Source organism: Pinus tabuliformis, chromosome 2_2 (assembly GCF_031772625.1).
Source record: "Pinus tabuliformis cultivar Carrire ecotype Pingquan chromosome 2_2, CPIR1, whole genome shotgun sequence".
Lineage (NCBI taxonomy): Eukaryota > Viridiplantae > Streptophyta > Pinopsida > Pinales > Pinaceae > Pinus > Pinus tabuliformis.
In genome coordinates, this window is record NC_142300.1 from 1,149,262,546 (window position 1) to 1,149,288,466 (window position 25,921).

The 25,921-nt window shown below is 39.5% G+C and overlaps 1 protein-coding gene across 5 annotated transcripts in view; it reads left to right on the forward strand.

Moving 5' to 3' along the window:
- Positions 1–25,921, forward strand: part of LOC149197462 (DNA-directed RNA polymerase I subunit rpa43-like) — an 83,965-nt gene that overhangs the window by 37,639 nt on the left and 20,405 nt on the right. For 3 of the 5 annotated variants that reach the window (XM_089405848.1, XM_089405847.1, XM_089405849.1), the window contains 2 exons: positions 18,741–18,857; positions 19,074–19,234. In XM_089405848.1, the coding sequence (XP_089261974.1) occupies positions 18,741–18,857; positions 19,074–19,234 (278 nt within the window). Of the gene's footprint in view, positions 1–18,740; positions 18,939–19,073; positions 19,235–19,356; positions 19,749–25,921 lie in introns of those variants that run through there. The other 2 variants (XM_089405850.1, XM_089405851.1) reach the window with 2 other exon arrangements.

The window sequence follows — 25,921 nt, forward strand, 5'->3', positions numbered from 1 at the left end:
CAACATGGAGGGCACACTTTGCCTTATCTATGCTAGTTTGAGCCTTGCCCTTGAGTGTCTTTCCTTGGGTTGTTCTTGTCACTTCCTAGTCTTAAACTTCGAATATCCATTAGGTGACCTACATAGGGAAGCCTCACTTGTGGTGAAAACCCACCAAAGAGCAGGAGGTGGTGGCTATGGTGACATTGGTCCCTAGCTCACAATGTTGTCACTTGGTCTTGTCCTTGTTTTGTGAGGCCTCTCACATGACTTGCTAAATTTTGAGGCAACATTGACATTTACCTTTACTTATGTTTTGCCTTAAAGTAAACTGTAAGATACAAATAAAGGTAAATGTCAACATTAACTTAAAATTATAGAATTGTGTTATAGTGGGATTCCTATTTTAGGATATTTGGTGATGGAATCAAAGTCATCAGATTTCACACAAAAAATATGATAAGATAAGATAATTATATTAATATCTAGTAAATGACCACAAAAGTAGGTCAATGGGACTGAAGAGTACAACTAGTATGAGTACAATGTGAGAGTGCAACCACAACCCCTAGAAATGCTGAAAATAATAAAGAAAGGAACTTACATAGGTATAACATCATAACATATGTATAGATGTATAAAAACGTGTGTATAAAATGTATAGAAATTGGGTTGTTATTAAGCTACGTTGCACAGTTCGCGAACCTAGGGGTGTGGTTCTTGTCCCCAAGTACTGGGTTCGGGTACAAGTTATTCTAAAATGCACCCAAAAGAACGGGTTCTTCGAGTAGCACCGAGCAGTGTTTTACAACCAGGACCAGGACTCCGACCAGGCCGAGGATCGACTCCGACTCCGACCAGGATTCGGTAATGACCAGGCCTAGTCGATTTCAATGACTCGGTCGTTGTAAAAAATACATTAAATATTTATTTTTTTTATAAAAAAACATAATTTTAAATATTTTAAACATAATTTTAAAGATTTTCATTCATGGTAGATTCTCAACACCTTCTCGAATGTGAACAAACTGTGTAGGTTGATGAAAATTGAAATGATTGCAAGAGTATGCAAGTTGGGGGCAGCTAACAGTTAAAAGTGAAATGATAGGTATAACTTATAAGCAATTTAGGGTATCCAGGTTTTGGGGCAAATTAAATAGGGTGAATTCAAACAAACTTAGAAAAATCTTTAAGATGGTGAATTTAGAACTTCAACGCTGGAAAACAGTGAACCCTGTGACTTAGGTGTAATTGATGGGTGTCCTAAACTACCAATAGCTTCTTGAACATGGACGTATTTGAATTTTGAATAAAAAGCTTTATAATCATAAATGATAAATCATAAAATATTTAGATGTTAAAATGAATGTGACATTATTTAAAATGTTTTGCCTTTGGAGGCCCGCTATTAGCTTAAAGTCTTTTGTGATTATTGAAGAGCCAACAAAGAAAGAATGCTGTTTTAATAATATCAAACTCTAGTGTTTAAGAATTTGCATTAAAATGGTTTTATGGAATATGTTTTAACTTCTATAAAATAAAACATGTTTTTTTTTTGTCTCCGTAAAAACTAGCTAAGTCATATATTAACTGTACAAGTAAAAATTACAGACTGTAAGACGAGTTTTCCAGGGCCTCTGGTAGCACCCTGGGAACCTTGACCAAAATTCTGAAGGCTCCCACGCAGGGAAAGCCTTATCAAAACCATTCAGACCATGCTCGACACTAAAAGCTCCCACGCAGGGGCAGCACCGGATCAAATTTGCAAAAACAGTTCTAGAAATCAACGGACTCCCAGTGGAGCCACAGAAAGAGGACCCAACACATTACTGCCCATGCAGGGGCTAACTGCCAAAAGGGACTGACTCAACAACCAGATAGAAGTGAGCAAGACAGAAGCGCTCGACGTGGACCAATTGAAATTAAGATCAGACCAGAGACAAGGCTTAATTACATATGGCGACGATGCAAGCATCAGCTGCCAGCAAGCAAAACGAAAATGCAAGAGAGAAGTACCCGCGTCTGCGTCTGCGTTAATCCTTGTGATGAGTTGAAGATGAAGGAAGGGTCGCGAAATAGGCATCAGCTTCTTCAGCGAGGCTTTTGTCCTCCACAACATACGCCCAGCCATCCCCCTCTGGTCGTCCCTCCCACATCTTTCTCCATGTCTCTTCATCAATATCTGAAGGAGCTGGCCCCACCGGAGGAGAGGTATCGTGCGGTCCAGCCTCAGACGCTGGTGGCTCCATAGCTGAGCTCTGTTTCCCTGCTTCATGTTCTCCTTTGTCAATTTCTTTGCCTTTGCCTTCCGCTTGCTTCTCCTGCAAGTTCTGAGGGGTGTTCTCCCCATTTCCTTCCCGAAGTTTTGTGAACATGACTGAGATGTGGGCATTGAGCCCTGGGTTGCTCTCAGAACTTTGCAATGTGAAAACCACTGAGCCAAAGGAGGGAAGCTCGGATTTTTCTTCATTAGCGCTCCCAACCTCCAAGAACTGACTGATGGGGAGTGGGGTAGCTCTGGCTCTCCTATGGCAATAGCAGCAGCAGCAGTGGTGATGCTCATCCACCGCTGGGGCTCGCGAGGAGGAACCTCTTGCTGGACCTCTCCTACATGGCTGTCGTTGTCGGAGTTTAACCATGGTGATTCTGAATCTTTTCTTGTGTGTTTGCAGGTGAGCTTGGAGTCGAAGACAGAGCCAATTGTTTCCCAGATCTCTCTCTGGTGCCCAATTTCCTTTCTGAGACCCGTCCCTTGGTAGCAAGGTGGACCAATTCCAGTTCTTACCCTGCAATTGAGCCAATTGCCGCCGTCTACATGACCAGCAACCAGAGTGGCAATGGCAGTGACAGTGACCACGAGAAACCAGGCGTCGAGGTGAACGAAGCTGCCACCGCCTCGGCTCTCTGTAATTTCCCCTCTTCCAAAATTCTTCAGGCAATAATTCCTTGCGCACTCCATCGCGCCTGATAAACTCTGCCTTATGCCCTCGAACCAGGCGCGCATTAAGTGCTCTCTGCAGATCCATAAACCTACCACCCTTGCCATTAACTGCATTAACGCAGCTGGGGGGTTCATGTTAAGGTTGACGGCCTTCCCCTGGTGGCCGTATTGTTTACACGGGGCAGCCCATGCGTGGCATGTGGCGTGCCCATCTCTTCCGTCCCGCCACCCGCATCCGGGGATAAAATAAAACATGTTACAAGCAATAGATAAAATATTTAAAACATATCCGCATTTTATCATTTCATACACGATGGATTCTACTGAAGAAGGTATCTTGAAAAAACCATCATCTTTGAGACGAGTTGGTGGTGTCTTAGATGTCTATAGTGCAGACTGCCTTTAGCATACATTTAAAAAAATCTAAAGAAAAAATGGACCTGATTGAATTAGAACAAATAACAGCTTTAAGTGGAGTTGTTTCCTGTTTGTTCTGTAGATTTGCTTCTTTGCATGCCACTTGTGGTTATGCATTTGCTAAAGTAGGAAGCCTACAAAAATTGGCATCTTTATTATGTTCTTGACCAGATAGTAACTGATAAATACAGATGGACCTGCTGCTATAATTGAAATCTTCTTGTTGAAAAAGATGGAAAATTATGCATCGATTGAATACCTGTCTTTGTTATATTGTTAGAGGTTTTCCAAACGAGCAAGAAATATATTCAGCAAAAAACACACATAGTTTGTTGCTATGAAATATCTAAATTGTCAAACTAGAGTCTGAATTTTTGAATGAGATTAGGAACTTCTGAAAACAAAGAACATCACTAAGTATTTGCGAGAACCATTGAAACAGAACCTTTATTAATATTGAACAGCATTTTAGGCACTACATATAATGAAAGATAATATCCTGAGAATGGATGGACACTAACTCAGGTCTAAGAGCGCACTGAAGTATTTGTGGAAATCCTGAAAACAAAACCTTTATTGTCTTCATATATCATTTCATACAGTACATATGATGAGAAGATATGGATGCCAGCTTGGGTTTAATAGTCTCTCAGAGCAGTATGAATGCTGCACTTGGCCAGTATTCAGTTTCTGACAGACTACCTGCAACAGAACATTTCAAAAAGACGCTCTACTATTTGGCTTAAAGGTCAAACTAGAGTTTTTTATTTTTAAGGTCCTTTTCTTTGCATGTGGGGTATTACAAGAACGGTAATTCTGTTAATTATTGAAACCTTAATTTCCTGAAGTTCTCTTACTATAAAGCTTTTGTGTAGCCTTGAATTGTTTCTAAACCCTATGCTTGCTGTTCTAACCAAACCGAGCTTCCTTTATTCATTTTTCCATTGTTAGGCATGAATGTTGGCCTTTGTACTCAGTTGCAAACTGTAGGATGATCTTTAGACACCTTGACAACCTTTATATGAGAAAAATTTTAGATTTCAAAGGATCCATTTAATAAATGAATAACTCTGATGCCTTTTGCTCCTATTTTTGATGAGTGTATTTAGATTAGAAACCTGGAATCCACAAACCCTATTAACTTTACCAAAAAACAGCAAAAAAGTGAAAAAAAAACATGTTTAACGCTGCCCACGCGGTTTTTATTGACCCGGCCTGGTCAATGCGGACTCGGCCTGGTTGAGCGAGTCAGCTATGACTAATGACCAGGCCGAGTCATAGCTGACTCGGCCAAACTGGCCGGTTACTTGGCCTGGTCGAATTTTTTTTTTTATGACCCGTATGACCAGGCCGTTTCCGTTTCAACCCGGCCTGGTTGTAAAACACTGGCACCGAGTTCTTCACAACCATAATTTGGGTTCTTTTGCCTAATTGGGTGCGCCGAACCCCGACAATGGGTGCGTGGAACTCCAAAATCGAGAATGTTAGGGTCAATTTTTTTTTACTGATTTTGTTGTAATTCTTTTCGTGCTTGGCCTTTTGACTTCTTTTTCTGTAGTTTCGACCTAGAGATGGCCACTGCAGATTCATTGTGTAGGCCGAATGTCATTACTATTGTAGCTGGAGAGCATGCTGACTGAAGATTTAAGTGATGCTGATGATATGGCTTGAGGAAGCCATTGTTCACTATTTTGAAATTTCCTAGTTCATGTTTGGAGATGCCCTATGGCAAATTTTGAATGTAGTATGACAATGGACATATATCATGATTCTTATTAATATGTAAACTCCAATGTGAATGTTGAATGTTCAATGATGTGCATGTTTAAAACTTTAAAGTTTAAATCATAAATATTTTATTTTTCTTGTTTAAAGTTGGAAAATATACAAATTCATATATATATATACATATACACACACACACACTCCTGACTAACCCATATATATATACACATTCTCGACTAACCCATATATATATACTCCCGACTAACCCACGCACCATGTTTCAAAAAGTGACGTCCCCGAATCCACGTTTCCTGGCAACATAGTTATTAAGCTTTCAGCACACTTAACAATTATTCCAGTATTTCAACATACGTTGAAAACAAGATTCTATACTTCTTCCACTAAGATTTGTGGGATTCTAAGATTGAAAAATAGAAGGGGAATATGCTGCTTAATTGATTGAAACCTATATGATTCCCAATGGTGTCCATTGGTTTAAGACATCAAATGGAAACAACTGTTGAAGTCATTCACTAAGAGAAAAATAAACTTCAATATTCAAGGTAATGGGCCAGTCTTCAGATGAGCTATGTACTCATTTGGTTATAGGAGGACGATATTTTGATTCTAGGGGGCATTTATAGCCTCTTTTTTTATTTATTTTCTCATGGAACTTTAATTTATGTATCTCAAAACTTATATCTTGATAGCATTTGGTTATATTCACTGTTACATGCCATATACCAGTAGGGTCTTGACTTGTGAGATGATCCTGTGGGGCCTCCTATCCCCCTCCAACGAGACCCTTGTGGTGTTTCTGACTAAGATATTGAGATAGGGCTCATCCCTGCAGCGTGCATTCTTCTGCTAGTAGACAGTGGCAGTAGGTTGGTCCCTTGGGGCCTCCAATTCCCATCCAGTGAGACCCTTGCAGAGTTTCTGACGGAGATATTGAGATAGGGCTCATCCCTCAAGTGGGCATTCTTCTGCTACTAGACAGTGGCAGTAGGTTGCTCCCTTGAGACGATGAGGCACATTGTAGATCATCTCTTCTAGTAATTTGGGACAATGCTCTGTACAAGTTTCTTCCCATTGGCCGTGGATGGTAGGAGAGATACATATGCAAAGGTGGATGGCCTGCAGGAGTAGTGTGCTCTTTATAGGCATCCCTCCAGGGCATTTTGATTTGATTTGTATCCCTCCACACTGCACAGTGTATGCATCACTCTAGTTTATCTAATAGTACTATCTTCCTCAGTTATTAGATTTTAGATCTTAGATTAGATCTTTTTTCCTTATTTTCTATGGGAGCCGCCCTTTGTGCATCCACAAAGTATTGACACTATTGTATTTAGCAGTCCCGTTGACCTATTTGTGGTCTTCTGTTCGACACGAGTAAAAATATCTTATCATATATTATCTATACATGAACAAATGTTGCATAATTGGTGTTGAATGGTATGGTTTTACATTGATGTACTTTTTGCATAATTGGATGTACTTTTTTTGTAAATTGTTTCTTCAGCTTATTTTTTTGGTTGATCTGTCTCTCATCCATGATTGTGGTTTGCAGATACAGACCATACCATTTAGTGAGATGTTTATGAGGATGGGAATGCACAATTGAGCTCACGAGGACAACTATTTTATATAATGAGTGTCCTGAGTATGGAACATTAACAAAAATCTTGTTTAGTGTCATATGAGATATTCTTTTTACTGGGTGGGAGAAGAGTTGTACACCTTTGCATTGCTTGTCTAACTTGTCGAATCTCAAGTACTGCAATGAGGATTTGGGTCAATGCTGGGTCTAGATGCAAATTCCCTCTGAGAGTCCAGGAGATTTTAGATGGGAGGAAGATTGAATTGAGTAGGATATATATATATATATATATATATGATCAATCAATTAAATAAATAAATAATCATTAATAGTAAATGAAAGGACACATCCTATCTAGAAGACATGACCGAACAAAAGGACATGATGTGTACCATCAACCTTGTGACCAATGAATGTCTATATTTACTGTCATGGAGGTCATTGTTATCATATCATTCATTTAATATTCATATTCTTGATCATTTTATATATTTCATCATATATGGGTTTTTGTTTACTATCCTCGTTATGTTGGATTTTTTTTTCATTTTGTTCATTTCATTGGTATCAGAGCTGCATTCTATTCCTGCCTTTGGCCACACTTTTATCAAAACCTAGTTGACTCGGCTTTTGACTGCTTGCATCATTTCAGAGTTTCTCTGATTACTAGGTCTTTGACCAAGATCAGGCTTTTTCCCATTTGAAGTATAGAACTATGTAAAAGGAAAAATTTCCATTGCAAATTGAAGATTTCACCTTCCATACGTTGAAGTTTTTACAAAGTTCAATCGCTGCCAACAAGTTAATTTTTTCAATTTTGGAAGTATCTAGTAGAATAAGGGGGCTTAATCTAACACAATCTATGCAATTGAAGAAGGAACAATCTGGTAGGAAAGGAACAATTGCAAGGATGATTGGTGGTTCCAGAGTCTATGGCATTGTGTAAAGGGAAATAAGGCATTTATTTAAAACGTACTACCTGAAATAAAATCAAACCACCATCTGTCGCTGTGAGCATAGTACCTGAAAATAAACTGTCGAGGTATTGTCTTGGGCCCCTCCGGGGTTTGAATCTGACAAAAGTGGCTGATGCAGCCCCACAAGGGGGGCCAAAGTGTTTGCGGAAGATGTTCCTATGACTAGGGTTGGATATGACAACAGAGTGGACAAACAAAAAACACATAGCAGTCCTAGAATAGTAGATACATGTTCATCATTATAACTGATTTAATGGCAACACAGACTTACTTGGACAACTGTTGGTTGGAAAATACCATTGAAGAGTTCTCTTGTTCCAGAGCCTTCTTCCACAACCTTGTTCACAATCTTGCACATAAGAAAGAATAAGAAGTAGGTGAAGGCAATCTAAATGACAAACCCTAACTATTTTTATTTCTTGGAATGAGACAAGTAAATGCAACGAATTCAATATAATTGTGTAAATAAAACATAATATGGCAAGTAGAATTGGGATAGGAACGGAGTGATTTCTCTGTTATTAGTTAGAGGGGCAGTACAAGAGTTGATATCACCTGGTTCTTTGTTGCTGACACTGTGGAGCTACCTTTTGGATCCCTTAGTCCTAGGCTACTGAAGCTCTGTTGAGAAATGTAGTGCATATAATTAGGGCTTCATTAAATTGATTTCTCTTATATCTTTCACATTTTCTTGTGCATTAGATTAATATATTAACTTCATTTTTTAGTTCTGTTTAACATCAAGACAAATGCCAGCAAGAAGATCAAGAAAAACACAAGAACACCTGAAGTAGGCTACAAGCCAGGGAAAAACCCCAAGAGGGGAAAACCCAGAAAAATATCTCTTCTTATAGAATCTGTCCAATGAAGACTTCCAAGAACAATACCCAAGTCAAACCAAGTGATGAGTTTTTCCGGGAAAACTAGTGTCTTTTTGATCGACTAGCCCTCTAGGATTGACAACTATCTTAGAAACAAACAATCAAAGCAATTTGGGATTTTTTCTATGTATGATAGATAAGAGAGAAGCAAAGGAACCAACTTGGATCTTCCGCTTAACTCCTTGCTTGATCTCTCTCCCCCTTGACAAAGCTTGCAACTCCTCTCCTACTTATCCCGCTTAGAGAATACCTGTAGAAACACAGTAACAAAACACTGTCAAAGCATCTTGATCTATTATATCATAAGCATTGCAGAATCAGAAATACAATGAACATACAATGACATTCATAAATAATAACATTCACAACTGCACAGTTGTATGGAAGAAAACTCAAAGAACTTTACTAAATAGAAGGGAGAATTACAACCCAGCTGTCTGATCCAGCATCATCCTCCCACCATCAAAGCCCTCTTCACCTCATGAAAAACAAGATCACACCAACAATACAATGCTCTTTCTTAACCACAAACTATCAACACTTCCTTGCAAATTACAAAATTCCAGCCGTCAGATCTCTCAGATGAGGGATCCATTTATAGATGTGTGCAAGGGTGTGAGTCATCTTTGGGGTTTTGATTAGTGTCATTCCACTTGTTGTTTTTGGTTCCACTTGGAGATTTCTTGGATCTCTTACTCATCCTTGGGCGAATTCAAAAAGGCAAGTGTCAGAGGAGAAGTCTCTAGAAGATTCCATGAGCATCCACTTAGCAAACTGTCTTGGACATTTGTCCATGCTTGCTCATCGCACCCTACAGAAGGCCTCATCAGTATGCATCGCACCTGGCTAGTGTAGAAGTCAGTATGCATCGCACCCTGATAGTGGAACAGTCAGTATGGTCCTGTTTTGGCCAGTTCTGGATGGTTTTTCAGGTGGAACTTTTGGGGAATGATGTAATCAGTTGACCATGATCCTTTAGGGTATGAAACAACACTTTTAGGGGTTAAAGAGCCCTAGTTTATTGACATATAATATTGGGGTTGAAGTGCCCAAATATGTCTATAATAGTTGCCCCCTAAAGCATGAAGTCGTAAATCTTTGATGTCGGGTGAAATGCTTTATCATGAGGATCCGAGGTTTTCGAAACTGGAAGGTGACCTGTATAAGATACAATACAATACATCATCATAATATAATTTTCATGATCTAGTTGAGGCGGGCATTCCCATGCTCAACTTTATAAATTCATTTCATGTACATAGAAAAGATAGTCGTCTGCATATGCAGACTGGTGATTCTTCAAATGTAGATTCATCATCCCTGGCTCGGATGACCATCTGTGCAACTTCTGTGTACATTTGATGTCTTTATATCCCTGAATATATCGCAGCCCGGATGGATGAAACTAGATCCGGGGTCTTCAATCTTGTTCAATCTTCGCCCGATGTACAAGTCAATCCATGTGAAGATATGTTCTGAAGTCGAACATGGAAAGACATCGCCTGATTACCAGCCAATAATGTGAGCTGTTAATAGATGCGAGAGGAATCATCGATAATGATAATGACCCTCAAGGTACTACAGTACAATTCACGTGGTGTGAATATATGATCCGATGTCGAACACCACGCAAAATCTTTCGGTCGAAGGCCATTGATGTCAATTTGTTGCCGGAAGTAAGAAACTTGCCATTGAGGCATGCAAGCTTCAAAGTACTGAAAGGGGTGTTTCCAAGTCAACTTCTTGGATAATGAGCTGATGTCGACAAGAAGTGACTTGTTGTAGGAGGGCCTTAATGTATCCCATATCTACGACACGAAACGAAGCAAATGATTTTATGGAAATGAAAACGATCTGACGACACAAGGTTCAGGAATGGCAATCATGAAAAATGGAGGGTGAAGGTATTGCAGTGGATGAGGCATTAACTGGATGGTGGTTTCTCAACTGAATGACTTCTCTTGAACATATTGGCGACACTGAGATGGATTGGTAGCATTAACCCCAACAGATGGATGGTGTGGAATACCAATGGTGAAATGACCGGTGAACGGAATAACCCAACCTGACTCAATCAAGGTGACAGAGTGAAAGTGTCATGTTCAAGAGTGACCTGCTACCATAAAATTCTTCAAGTTCTCTTCCCTTTTTTCCCAGTCATTGCTGACCAATACCTCTTTATTTTTGTCAAGCTTGAGGATGATAACATATGCTTGTTCTATAATTTGCCCTTTGGGCAAACCTGTCGCTATATTTTAGCGAGTCTAGCAACAGTGAAACTTGTTCTTGTCTAGGTGGACAAGTTTGTCGCTATTGTTTTAACGAGTTTAACGACAACGACAACTCGGTCCTTTTCATGTTTAGAGAGTTTGAAAAGGGACGAAAAAGAAACTCCAACAGTTTTTTTTCGTAGCATAAATCCTTAAGTCCGAAAAAGGATAAAATAATACAAAAGGGATGACTTTTTCGATCACTTTAGCGAGCCAAAAAGACAAGCGCTCTAACTTTTTTGTGAGATAATCCCTCAGGTCCGAAAAAGATTAAAATATACCGGAGGGATGGCACTTCCAATCACTTTAGCAAGCTGAAAAGGCCAATAGCTCGACAATCTTTTCATATTCAACGAGTCTGAAAAGAGTTTAAAGGAGACTCGTTTTTGAGGAACGAGTGCCGTTTAGGGTAGCCACTGGTTCCGGGTAAGCTTGGAACTTCTCAAAACATGGTGATGTGAAGAGGTTGGCTAACAGGACCACTTGTCACAGCTGTTCCTCAAAAGGGTAAACAATCAAGTGGAAGCATATGATCGGCCAAAAGGATGGAGGTGATGGCAGGAACACAACCAAGGCTCAAAAGGCTGATAGCATGGCAATCACAAAGGTTATTTACCGAAGGCGTGTTCATTTTTTAACGAGCTTGAACTGTGGGGAACTATGCTCAGAGGTAGGTTTATTTTTTAACGAGCTTGAACCATGCGATAACATATATGCTCAGAGGTAGGTTTATTTTTTAACGAGCTTGAACCATGCGACAACATATGCTTAGTTTTTAGTTTTTCTTTTTATGTAAGCTAGAAATGACAAAACTAAAAAAGCTAGAAAAGTCAAAACTAAAAGTCTTAAAGTCTTTCAGGAGTATACATTAATGATGCTTTTATTAGGGAACCTTTTAAAACATCAAAGGAAGTTTGCGCAACCTGATCCCAGCGGAAGGGTACTCCTTTTTCCAAAAGACTCGTATAACCTTTGGGGTTTTACAAAACTAAAAAACTAAAAAAACTAAGGAACTACTGAGGTTAGGTAGGATGGTTTCGTCCGCGGAACAGGCAAAGCACTTCCTTTGCTTCGTCTGCAGCGCAGACGAAGGTGAATGGTGGGTCGGACCAATCACCTAACCTAAGAAGCTAAAAAAAATGAAGTTGAAAAAGGCTTGCATGCCCCCAACATGATGAAAAGGAGAGTCTCCTGTAACCATATGGAAACTTCTGTGGTTACGTAGGATTGTTTCATTCGCGGAGCAGACAAACACTTCCTTGGCTTCGTCCGCCAAATAGACAAAGGTGAATGGTGTGTCAGACCAATCACATAACCAATAGGGAAACTCATATGGTAGGATGGTTTCGTCCGCCAAATAGACAAAACACTTCCTTGGTTTCGTCTGCAGCGCGAACAAAGGTGAATGGTGTTTTAGACCAATCACATAACCTACAGGGAAACCTATCTTTTCAGCTGGGTTCGTCTGCCAAATAGACAAGGGTGCATGCCCCCTAAGCTTCGTTACATTCACCAGACTACTCGCGGTAATTAGGTGGATGGAATGAAGGTTGAAGAGACACTCTCGACGCAAAAGGACCATTTAGGGATGATGATCGACTTGGAGCTATGCTTGAACCGGGGAATGAAAGCTGGTCAACAGTGACAATTTTGCCTTCATGTGGGAAACACATCACTCGAAAGAGTGTTGAAACAATAGCTTCCATGTTGTAAACATAGTCACGTCCAAGGAGTAGATTGTAATCTAACGGTCCTGGGACTACCATCATGTTCAAGTGAACGGTTTTCCTTCCCAAAGTTATCGGTAACTTAGGAAGGATCCCTAACGGTCGACTGGTTCCTTTATTAAAGCTTGACAAATTCTGTGTAACAGGCATAAGCAATGGTGAACCAAACGCTTTCCAAGTAGTTGAGGAAAGTGTACTCACTGATGCAACCTCATCTATGATAGTGCCAGACACGATCATTTTGTAAACTTGTACTATGATCTGGAAAGGTACATTAGAAGGAAGGCGAGATCTTGCCAGTCGATTCCAATCAAAGGAAGTGACTAGATTACTTAGAGGGGGTACGAAATAAACGGTTGAATTAACCCCTTGAGTAGCAGGAACCGGGGAATTCTCTTTTTGTTATGAAGGAATAGGTGGATGGCCCCCAAGTTCATCGGACTCTGAAGTGATAAAAAGAATTTGAACGGTATCATTCTCACTCTCTTCTGGAAGAGTATGATCTTCTGAAGGTAAAACTTCGGTCCACTGCCATCTTGACTTGTTGAGTTTGGTTCGGTACGGACTCAGAAGTTTCACTTTCAGTGATAGGTGTTTCGATCGACGATTGAGTTATGTCAGTCGGATTTTCAACTAGTGAAGGACTTGGGGAGAGTTTCCTGTATCCAGAAGGAAGTCGCTGCGGTGAAGCAGGACGATTATGCAAGACTCTTTTGGTTTCATCCAAAAAAGGACAACGGGGAAGAGAATGGTCCCCTTCACATAACCTACATGGAATTTTGACCTTTCCTTTCTGTCCATGAACTTCACTATTACTAGTTGATGGTGTGCTGTCAACATGATCACCAGAGGTTGATGACACCTGTTGGTGTGAACGGGGGGACCATTCTCTCAAGATCCGAGGAATGCATGGACATTCTCGATGAAAATGGTCTCCTCTACAAATTATGCATGGAGATCTGGGTTTGGAAAGTTTAGTGTGCGGATTTTCACCAGATGCTGCATGGTTGCCCCCTTGCTGAATTGACTTCTTCTTCTTCTCCTTCCCTTTCTTCTTCTTCTGAGCCACCTGGTTACTAGCATCGCTACTTTCACCAAGCGAAGAGGAAGAAGGGGAGGGAGAAACAAACGAAGAAGAAGGCGAAGGGTCAACTTCAGTATTAACTGGATGCTGATTCGATTGCTGAGGAATCACGATATTTTGAACGACAGAGGTTGAGAATAGCCATACTGGCAGGCCAATTGTGATTCCTGGAAGGGACAATGTAGCCATATATAGAGCACCAATATTTCCCCAAGAAGAAAATGGACTAGGATTCCCCTCAAAATGGATCCCTTGATTGGTGGACTCCATTATTTCAACCTGAGACATTATTTCAACCTGAGATCAACGAAGGAACAGGGATGTTATTCTGAATTTGATAAATTTTAATGACGCTTTGATACAACTTTGCTTTTTTCAATTTTTAGGAGTCGAGAAAAAGCTAAATATGACTCTAGTCCCCTTCGATTTTTAATGAGCCTGGAGTGACAAGTGCTCAGATGGACCTTTTCTTTTAAAGAGTCGAAAAGGAACAAAACTGACTACTTTGGAAATCTAGACAGAGGGATTACCAAACCAACCGCAAAACTGCAATCTACACCTTGGTGATAAATTAAAGAGAAATTACCAAGGACTTATGTACGACAGTCAATCTTCCTGAATGCTGTGTTCAGTGCATTGCGATCGATAGGGCGGCAGACATGGCTTCCTATGGATAAAGGATGTAAGCCTATTGTGGTCTCCCAATATATACTCGACGGTACGGGGAGCACAAGTCCGTGCTAGCACTTGTCGTATCAAAGAGGAGGAATCACCCAACCTTCAATGAAAACGATAGTTACTAGATTTTACGACGTCGGAACACGTCTCTAGCCTAGACCTCTAGATGTGTTGCGTTAGGTTCCAAAGTGTTGTTAGGTTCATTGAGATTTATTTTAGAGTTGATCTTGTTTAAAAGTTTGCCTTTCAATGGTTCACCGCGTGATGTTGATTTGAAATTCCTAAAAATGCAATCTACAATGATAAACAATCGTTGTTTATTTTGATCAATGAAAATCCTAGCTACTAGGGAAAGAAAATTACGATTCTTTCAAACAAAGAGCAAAGAGCACACACTAAATGCACTTTCCTAAATCATTTTTCGCACACAAGCTAAATGCAAATGCAAATGCATGTATTTGTTTTTCGTTCCCTTAATGTGAGAAATGCCAAAAAGGAAAACTAAGTATAGCAAAGATCTGAAATATTTTACTCAAAGCGACATTTCGACAATTTCTTTTTCAAAATAGAAAGGAAGACTAAATGACACTTTTCAATTTCGAATAGAAAATGCTTTCGACACTTCGAATAACAACAAATCAAATCAAATACATGACAAAAAGTTCAATCGACTATTCAGAGAAGGAAGACTCCACGACACTTCTCTTTTTTGACACAAAACGACAGTTACGACACTTTTTGTACCAAAACGACAGATCGATTTAAGCAACTTTTCGACAAAGGATTGTAAATGATGGAAAAATACATAAAAACATTTACTAATCCTAATCAATGGAGGCTGATCTATGTAATGCAAGTAGGCTTCAGTAATGAGGCACTGTTCATAAGCAGCAAATCAACTAAACAGAGTTGAAAACAAGGACAAAAAACCCAAATTTCAAGAAGGGAAATAGGCTCAGTCAGTCATCGCACCTGGGCTTCACAGAAATAGGGATGAATCACACTTTTCAGGCTCGGGAGGTGCGATGCATACTGGTTGACAGTGACAGACAGTGCGATGGGCCAGGGAGCGCAACTGAGGTGGGTTTTGGCTCAAATTTGCAGCTGATTTCAGTGATTTAAGCTGAGCTATGATGGACAGTAAAGAGCAAAGTACAAAGGAATGATCTTGGGAGGTTACTGAGCTACCAAAAGGGCATCTAGAATGCTTGTAAGTCAAATGTTCAATTCATAAACTAAACCGGAGATTGACTGAAGCAACATTCATCTACTATGCAATTGCAGAGCAAGAGCAGTTCGAAGGCTATTTGGCTAACTTCAGGCTCTGTCTATAGTTTATAAAGCAAACAACAATAACAAACAAACATCTATTCGATCCCTAGCGGAGTCGCCATTTTGTTTCCGGGAAAACTAGTGTCTTTTCGATCGACTAGCCCTCTAGGATTGGCAACTATCCTAGAAACAAACAATCAAAGCAATTTGGGATTTCTTCTATGTATGATAGATAAGAGAGAAGCAAAGGAACCAACCTGGATCTTCCGCTTAACTCCTTGCTTGATCTCTCTCCCCCTTGACAGAGCTTGCAACTCCTCTCCTACTTATCCCGCTTAGAGAATACCTGTAGAAACACAGTAACAAAACACCGTCAAAGCATCTTGATCTATTATATCATAAGCATTGCAGAATCAGAAATACAATGAACATACAATGGCATTCACAATTGCACAGTTGTATGGAGGAAAACTCAAAGAACTTTATTAAATAGAAGGGAGAATTACAACCCAGCTGTCTGATCCAACATCATCCTCCCAGCATCAAAGCCCTCTTCACCTCATGAAAAGCAAGATCACACCAACAATACAATGCTCTTTCTTAACCACAAACTATCAACACTTCCTTGCAAATTACAAAATTCCAGCCTTCAGATCTCTCAGATGAGGGATCCATTTATAGATGTGTGCAAGGGTGTGAGTCATTTCCGGGGTTTTGATTAGTGTCATTCCACTTGTTGTTTTTCGTTCCACTTGGAGATTTCTTGGATCTCTTACTCATCCCTGGGTGAATTCAGAGAGGCAAGTGTCATAGGAGAAGTTTCTAGAAGATTCCATGAGCATCCACTTAGCAAACTGTCTCGGACATTTGTCCATCCTCGCTCATCGCACCCTACAGAAGGCCTCATCAGTATGCATCGCACCTGGCTAGTGTAGGAGTCAGTATGCATCGCACCCTGACAGTGGAGCAGTCAGTATGGTCCTGTTTTGGCCAGTTCTGGATGGTTTTTCAGGTGGAACTTTTGGGGAATGATGTAATCAGTTGACCATGATCCTTTAGGGTATGAAACAACACTTTTAGGGGTTAAAGAGCCCTAGTTTATCGACATATAAGATTGGGGTTGAAGTGCCCAAATATGTCTATAACAATGAGCCAGCCAAACCCCAAATTAATTCTCTGCAAAGATCAGAGTGAGGAAACCCTAGGTCTTCTCCAAGAACCCGCACGTGTAAGCAATGGAAACAGAAAAACTACATCTTCCTTCCTTCGCTGGCCTCCAAAATTTCGCTGGACAGATCTTCCTTCTTTTCGCTGGATCAGATAGATTCTTCCTTCTTCGATCTATACTCAAATGAGGAGGATGATTCTCCTTATATAGGCTTTCATGGAGGACGAATTGGGCCTCTCTAGGCCGACTTGTAGCTGGCTGGCTGACCCATCACTTTGAGGCTTCTAGACATTAAATTTACAATAATAATTTTACTTCTTTGATACATGAGCCCTCCAAGGGCTAGTACATCATGATCTTGACCCTTTGACTTGTCAACAAGACCCCTAGAGCACTCAATGGGTGCTTTGACCTAGGACCACAACAATATGGGCAAGAAACCCACTTAAAATAATAATAATTTTCTTTTACAAATAATTTCTTTTCTTTTTCCTTTTGACAAGTACATCAATAATTACATTTTCTTTTGACAAGTACATCATCAAGTCATGACCCAGTACAATAAATGAAGACCGAACCTAGTTACATTTTCAACAAGTTCAACTCCACTTCTATCTGCTTATTCATGCAAGGAGATGAAAGATGATGACCCTATTTGTGATGCACGAGGATTAAAATTTAAAGGCCTTGGTCAAGAAATAGGGTTTTTGACTGGAAGAGGAAACTTAAAATCTCAGGAAGAATTAGCAAACTTGCAGAAAGGAATTCACCAGCATAAGGGTATTTCTAATCTCCCCTCTTCCTCCTCCTCCATATGCTTCATTAAATACTCCTCAAAGTTGGTTGAGGTCGTTGGGAACATGTTATAGGAGGGGGATCCTCGGTAAAACCTGTAAACCCTGCCTGAAAATGCGCTATTATGCATACATTTAATTTTTTTAACACAAATGTAGATATACGTGAGTTACTTGAGGGCAACAAGTATATGTACAAACTTTTCTTTAAGAGGAGTCGCATGTATACATGGTTTGCTTTTAGAGAAACCTTATATATGAAGTCAAAACTTGCTTTTTAAAGAGTTCCATGGAGGAGGGCTGTCTGCAAAAAGCAAGGAATAATGAAGTCAAGCCATAGGATGTGTATCGGTGGCAAATAATGCTATAACACAAAGGGAGTAGAACCATCATGGCTTTAAGTTATGCCAGGTGGCCTTATGCTTCGTCTAGATTAAAAAGCCACGAATAGTGTCCCACCCTTGGGGAATTGTCGTTGGTTTCAAATGATTTCCCTGGAAGCATTCATTATTCCATTTATATTTATGCCTCTTATATTTATAATTTTATAGGTTTAATATATTCAATAGTTACGTCCTTAAATAGATAATATTTACATAGAATATAATATATGGATTCTGGAGGTATATTGCATTTATCTTATCTTGTTGGTGCAAAGTCAAAGTTGGTCTAGTATGCTCTTTTAAACTAGTAGCCACAAGCAAGAAGATGCCCACTCCTAGCAAATAATTTGAATAAGTTGAAAATAGCAAGTAGTGGTTAGGTGCATTGTCAACAATGTCAAGTGTTTCACAACTAAACACACAAAATCGCGGAAGAAAAAGAAACCAATTTTATTAAATGCCAAAACTTGTAGCAAATCAGTACAGGGCATCAATTTGTTTGTGATGAGGCATATAATCTTGAGATGTGACAGGTGAGCTTTGGTTAAATACAAGAAAACTCTCATCAATGACTTGTTCAATTTTGTGATGTTGGGAAAATTTTCCCTTTTCTGCATTGAGTATAGGGGAAATTGATGGTTCGGTCGCATTTTACTTCCTTCTTGCAAGTATCAGGAAAAAGGAATGTTACATATCTAAAGAATACCAGAATGATCTTGTCTATGAATATTTGTTAACTCAGAACTGTTTTATTTACAATTATAGCATTTGGTAGAAATGAAGATCGTGTGCACAAAAAATATTTTTTATGTAACTGTCTTTGGAAATTGTCATGTTGTAGTGTGCAAGAAGAATCCTTCTTGGATATCTGTGGATCTTTGAAGCCTCCAGATACTGGTTGTGTTGACTGGCTATTGTCACCTTCGGATGACAAATCAAAATTTATGGAAGTGGAGAGGTTTGGGAATCTAAAATACCTCAATTATTTTCTACACTCTAGCATTTTATTGTAGCCTGGTCAGCGTCTTCTCAGTAACTGGTGCTGATCTAAATAATCTAGCTACATTTTCCACCCATTTGTATCATATTTGTTTTGACTGTATTTCATGTTTGTTGTTTTTCTATAATATTTTCAAGTTGATGAAATCAAGTTCATTAAGCTTGTTAAATGCAGAAAAAAACACAAGAAAGAGAAGACTAGAGAAATGAGAAAAGAAAAGATAAATAACGAAGTCAAAGATAGCGACACATCTAACCTGGACATTCTTTATAATCATTATCATGAAAGAGAGCACAATCACAGATCAAAAAGGAGAAGAAATGATAGAAATGCAGGTAAGTGATCATCCTTTTAAATTGCTTATTTTAAAAAAAATGCCCTTCTAAATGTTTCTTATCTATCATTCCCTTAATGTTTAATGTAGATGGTTCCATTTATTAAAATATGTGAATTACAGGTGGTCAATTTGCGTGACAACTCTGTTTACAGCCCCCATGGTGATCTGTTATTTCCTGCATTTTCTGTCTCTGGAAACTCATTATGAAGCAAATCCAGAAATCTGACAACCTATTAGTTTGTGATCACTGTCCTGCAATTATTTTTGATATACTTTGGAAAGTGTACAATTAGTTTCTGGAACCTGGGGCAGGGCTCACAGATGAAACATGGGGATGACAGAAAGTAAAGAACATTTTGCGGTAATTTGGGTTTGGTTTCACCTCATAATTTTGTAGATTATTGATATTTGAAGGTGGCTACACAACACAAACTCGAGGCATTAACAATGTCCAGGAGAGAGTTACTAGGAATAGATGTTTTGATTCAGCAATGGGATTATTTGTGGAGTTCTGCCTAAGCTTTATTGTCTTTGGTACCCATCTAGGAGGTCTGATCTTTTCCATTCTCCTTTTTCTATGAAGCATCGTTACTGATGCTAAATCCCTCAGTATGCATTTAGGGGTTTGTAAGATTGTTGATATGAATCTGATGGTTAATTGTCTGAACACATCATTTGTTTGGACTCTGATATCACAAAATATTCATGAAACAAGTCTGCAGATTCTCAAGACAAGGATTTCCAGTAAACAATGGACGTTCTCCAAGCCCCGTGTGTAAAAAAGATGGCTGATTTGGTCTTTGTATCTTGTTTTCAATTCTTTCAATGATAAATGGTAGTTAAAGTGATTATAATATGAGATGACTATCCAATGTTCAATGTAGTTTCCTAGGTCTTCTCTTCTGTTTTTTTTTGGCAGGCTTTTTTCATTATTATTCCCATCATGCTTGATGTTTCAGTTGTATTGGTGACCACATATATTAATTATTAATATGATGGCTGTTTGAGCTGCGTTATAACTATGTACAAGTACGTAAGATCACAAATTGAACTTTATTGTGAAGGACTATGTTTTTACTCGGTTAAATTAATGATGCTCATGGTTTCCCACGAGTATAATTATTTAAAGTACTTAATATCACAAATTGAACTTTATTGTAAAGGACAATACGTTTTTGCTCGGTTATACCAATGTTGTTCATGGTTGCCCATGAGTGGTTTGAGGAATCTAACTAAAATGGACATTGAGCCAATGGTTTAGAATCACAGATCTGTGTTTTTAAGTGTTGAGGTGTTTATTTTAGTTAATAATGGTATGTTCTATGCTTAGCACAATTATTTCAGTGTCCTTTAGCAGCCCAATGACAATTTCCAATTTAGTTCCAAGTAGCAATCACATTGACCATTAATCCCACTGATAGTAATTGTAGATGGAACATGAAATAACAAAATCCAAAAGACAAGCCAAGACAAGAGAACACCAGATTGTTGAAGGAAATGTAACTAGGTTCGGTCTTCATAAATGTACTTTTGATATTTGTATTTATTCAAGAAAAAGAAATATTATTTTTATAATATATGTCAATGAGTTTCTTGCTCATTGAAGTAGGTCTAGCACATGTTAAAGTGCTATAGGTAAATCAAAAGGTCAAAAGAATTATGTTAAAGACCTTAAGGGTATGTTACATTGTGTATAAGAGTCAAGGAAGTCACCTCCAAGCAAAGTCAAGTCCCCTCCTATGCAAAGGCACCATCAAAGAGTCTCCTTCAAGCATGTGACACCACCAAAGAAACCATCCGAAGTAAGCATAACAAGTCGGCCTAAAAGGAGGGACAATCCTCTATAAATAGAGGTTGTCCACTCCATTACAATATCCACCAAGCAGCTCTGAAATCTGCGAAGAGAAGAGGCTAGAAAAAGGGTAACAAAGGACGAAGAAGAGGTCTTCTAGGGCAGCGAAGGAAGGAGGAGAAAAGCCGAAGTGGAAAGGACTGTTTTCTAGGGTTAATACAGTCACACGTGCGAGAAAAGATAGGACAGTCTGCGGTTATATCAGCAGTAAGGTCACAGTCACATGTTCATCATTGTTTGGGTTAGAAATTAGGCCTACAAGGCCTCTCAAGGCAAGCGAAGAAGACTCTCTCTCTATTGAAGGTAAAAGGACCCTAATTCTCTAGGGTACCTCTCTCACGTGCGAAAATTAGGGCTGTAGTGCTGTCACACTAAGAAAGAACGAAGTGCCGGAAGAAGGATGAAGTACTAGGGAACGAAGTCCCAAAAAGAAGATAAACGAAGTGTTGGGGAAACAACTGCAGAGAAAAGAAGGACTTGACTTGTGCTTGGAGGATCTTCTTGTCAAGGGACTAGGGTTTGGCATTGATCAAGAAAGAAGCTTCAATAAGAGAAAACTTACCGAAGGGTTTTCCTCTCAAGAGAAGAGAGGTTTTGGCCTTGGCAGAGAGCCAACATTTGTGTTCTTGTCTTTATGTTTTTGGTAGTAGTTTGATGAAACACACACACTAATAATAAGAAGAAGATCAAGCTAAGATAATTGTAAAAGTGCTTCACAAATTGTTATCAAGTCAAGAAGAATCACACTACACCTAATTGCCCTAGATTCTTCAAAATAGATTTGGCGGATGCTAGGGAAAAACTCCAAGATGGGGAAAGCCCTTTGATCAATTCTTCTTATTATTATATCAAATGTTCAACAGAGAGAGATAATACAAATGTCAAAATTGACTTGCCAAATCAAAGTCAAAACTACCCTGTCAAGTCTGCAGTCAACTGCATCGAAATTCAACCCTAACCAGAAAGTCAAAGATGGTCAACACAACAAATCATCCTCTTTGAAGCTCGGTCAAAAGCAATCAAACTCGGTCTTCTGGAGTGCTCAAATTCAGCCCAAGTCAGTGGTCTGTAGATTTTCCTGTAGATTCACAAGCTCATGTAATCTACTAAAACAAGAGACAGGAATCTACTTCTACTCTTTATAGCAAAAGCACATAAAGATCGAGCAAAACAATAATCGACAAGAGGAAGAACATCAAAGGCACATAACACAATAAATATCTGGGGAAAGCCACAACTCAAAACCCCACTATTTGTATTGCATTAATCAGAAATCCAAGATGAGATTACAATGCTTGTTCTCACAAGAACAATCCCAACACTTAGTAAAATCAATCTCCAACTCACAAGCAAACTCTTGGCCAACACTTAGCCAATTCTTCAGCTCTCCAAGCCCCTATTTCCTTGCGCAATTCCTATGGCTGATTAGCCCATCTTAAAGGGAAATCAGTGCATCCAAAACTGCACAATCCCTTCAAGGTTCAGTTCCTGATTGCATGCACTATTTGTACAACTCAGAAAATTCTACAACAAATAGTACACTGTCCCTGCACTCTAGTCTCAACTAGGTCTTTCTTTGATTCGACATGCATGAGTTTTTGATGAGTGAATCTTCAGTTAACTAGAGTAGCACTAGTTGAGTTCATTAATGACTCAACTCACTATTAGTTCCTCAAACAGTTAGGAACTAATTTAATTGAACTTAACTTAGTAAACTGAGTTGTCTAATTGCAACTCACAATTAACTCATACTAGACTCCTATAAAGTAGGGAGAACATACACATGACAATAGAAAAACTTTCAACTCGAAATTCCTAAGTTAACTAGGTCAAATTTACTTAGTTAACTATTAAAATCCATTAGAGGGTTGGGCCGAGGGGTTGGGCTCAGTATGGGTTGAGGAAAGGCAAATATTAAAAAAGATAAGCCTAGGGCGGGGTCGAAGGGGCCGAAGTGCGGGGTCGAAGGGGCCGAGGTGGGTTGAGGGGTTGGGCATGTATTAAAAAAGAAGGTTGGAGGGGCCCCATCTTTTCTTTGATTCGACATGCATGAGTTTTTGATGAGTGAATCTTCAATTAACTAGAGTAGCACTAGGTGAGTTCATTAATGACTCAACTGACTATTAACTCACTATTAGTTCCTCAAACAGTTTGGAACTAATTTCACTGAACTTAACTCAGTAAACTGAGTTGTCTAATTACAACTCACAATTAACTCATACCGAACTCCTATAAAGTAGGGAGAACATACACATGACGATAGAAAGACTTTCAACTCGAAATTCCTAAGTTAACTAAGTCAAATTTACTTAGTTAACTATTACAAGTTTCTATGAGAAAAGAATTCGATTTATTTTCACAGTTTAATTCAAAGACAAATTAAACTTGAATTTTTGGATTCTATTTTTATCATTTATTGTTGCTATTTTCAACACTCCCTCTCAACAAGAAATGAATTCAACTCGATGCTGATCCTGAACCTTTGGAATGTTCTGCATGCAACACTTCTCTCTAGTGTTGTTGCTCCAGTAACTCCAAAAACAAAAAAACATCCAACTTGAATCAGAATGATGCCTTTGTCATCAAAGTCTTTGATTGCTATTGCCTCTATCAACTGAAAACTCTGTGCTTCTGTTGACTCTGCCTTTCTGCACTGTTGTCAACCCTTCTCTATGCTTCTTTAGTATCTGATTGCTTTAGCCTCTGTCACTTTGATCTCTGACTGCATCGATTCCACTGATTCCTCCCGCTACTATGTACTTTGGGCTCCCGTAGCAAGGTACGATCCATGAGATAAAACCACTCAATGGACCCTGCCCAATTTTGGCCCTCTTGGGACTATCACCTTACATCGCCCCACCTCACACCTGGAGGTATGGCTGCATGTGATCCCTCTGCCCACCTGGCTCGAAATTTCCCCCTACTAGAGGTCTTTGAATGACTGGATGCCTCCACTCGGTCTCCTCCTCAACTTCTCCAATTATGGCTGCTCCACAATTTTTTGAGATTGCTTCTGAGACTCCTTCTCTACTTGAGTGGATCTTTCCACTTGGTCTCCTTTTAGCGTCTCTAGTTGTCGCTGCTCCACAACTTCCTGAAGCTGCTTCTGAGACTTCTTCTGGGGTTGCATGTTGAGAGGTAATTTACTCTCCCTCTCAACCACTAAGGCACTAACCTTTGCCTTGCTCCTCAAGGCTTTGCATGCATCTTGAACCTTAAGAGCATACAAGTTCTTGACCTGTGCACTGATCTGTTTCACCTATCCCATGGTGATGTGTGTAAGGAAACCTTTCCCTTACTAAAAACCACATCATAGCCATGATCTTCTAATACCGCGACTGGAACAAGATTCTTCTTTAGTCTTGGAACACACATAAAATCTGTGATCTTGAGATGGGAGCCAGACTCCCTCTGAAAGGTAACCGTACCTATCTCGTTAGTCCTATACCTCTTGTCATCTCCAATCTCTATGCTCTGCTTGGGGTCTTTCTCCTCAAAATCACTAAAGAGATCTCTATTCCTCGTCATATGGAATGAGGCACCACTGTCAAGATACCACACGGCTCCCATGGCAGTGCCAACCATGCATGCAATGAGAGTGAAATCAAGGTCAAATTGTGAAGCTAGAGCTTCACCTGCTATCGCTACTATCGGCTCCTTCTTGCTTGCTTTCTTCTGTGGGCAATTCTTGGCATAGTGCCTGTGTTCGTGACAGTGAAAACAATTGACTTTCATTAAGTCCAACTTCTTTCCTCCCTCCTCGCCTTGCGACTTCTTTCCCTTGGCCCACTTTTCCTTACTCGCTAAGGCAAAATCCTCTTCCACTTCCTTGGAAGAGGTCCCATCTTTGGTGTTCCTCTTGATCTCATCCTGCATCAAATCCGACCATAGTCATTCCCAATTTGGCAGCTTCTCCCGACCATTGACAGAGTCCTGATAACTATGGCAACTCTTTGGGAGTCCAAGAAGAGAAAGGCTCACCATATCTTCCTCGACAACCATGATTCCAACACTTCCAAGTTCATCATGACATTGAATGAACTTGGTCAAGTATTTTGGAATAGTCTCGACCACCTCCATCTTGATTTTTTGAAGTTTATCTTTTAGTGCCAACTTCCTTTGGTCACTGCTATTCTGGAAAAGGTCCTTCAATGCTTTCCACATAGCATGTAGAGTTTCCTTCCCATGGAGACTCGAGAAAATGTGGTCTCGAACTCCCTCAAGGATTATCTGCCTCGCCCTTGCCGCACACTTCTTCCATTCGGCCAGATTCTGAGCATCTGATGCTGGTGGCTTAGGAATGTTCGGATAAATGAATTCCTTCAAGCCATTATCCTCCAACACGACCTCCATCTTGTTCTTCCAGGCTATAATATAATTTGAGCTGCCATCCAAGGCATACTCGAGCTGCAAATCGTAGAACGCCATCTCGTCGATCCTGAAGTATGTATTGTAAATTTAAATTTCACTTGTAACACAAAACTCAAAACTTCGAAATCTCCTCTAGTATATTGTTCTCAGTTCCGATACCATGTAGAATTATCCTTCAAATCTAGCTCTGATACCATGTAGATTTTCCTGTAGATTCACAAGCTCATGTAATCTACTAAAACAAGAGACAATAATCTACTTCTACTCTTTACAACAGAAGCACATAAAGATCGAGCAAAACAATAATCGACAAGAGGAAGAACATCAAAGGCACATAACACAATAAATATTTGGGGAAAGCCACAGCTCAAAATCCCACTATTTGTATTGCATTAATTAGAAATTCAAGATGAGATTATAATGCTTGTTCTCACAAGAACAATCCCAACACTCAGTAAAATC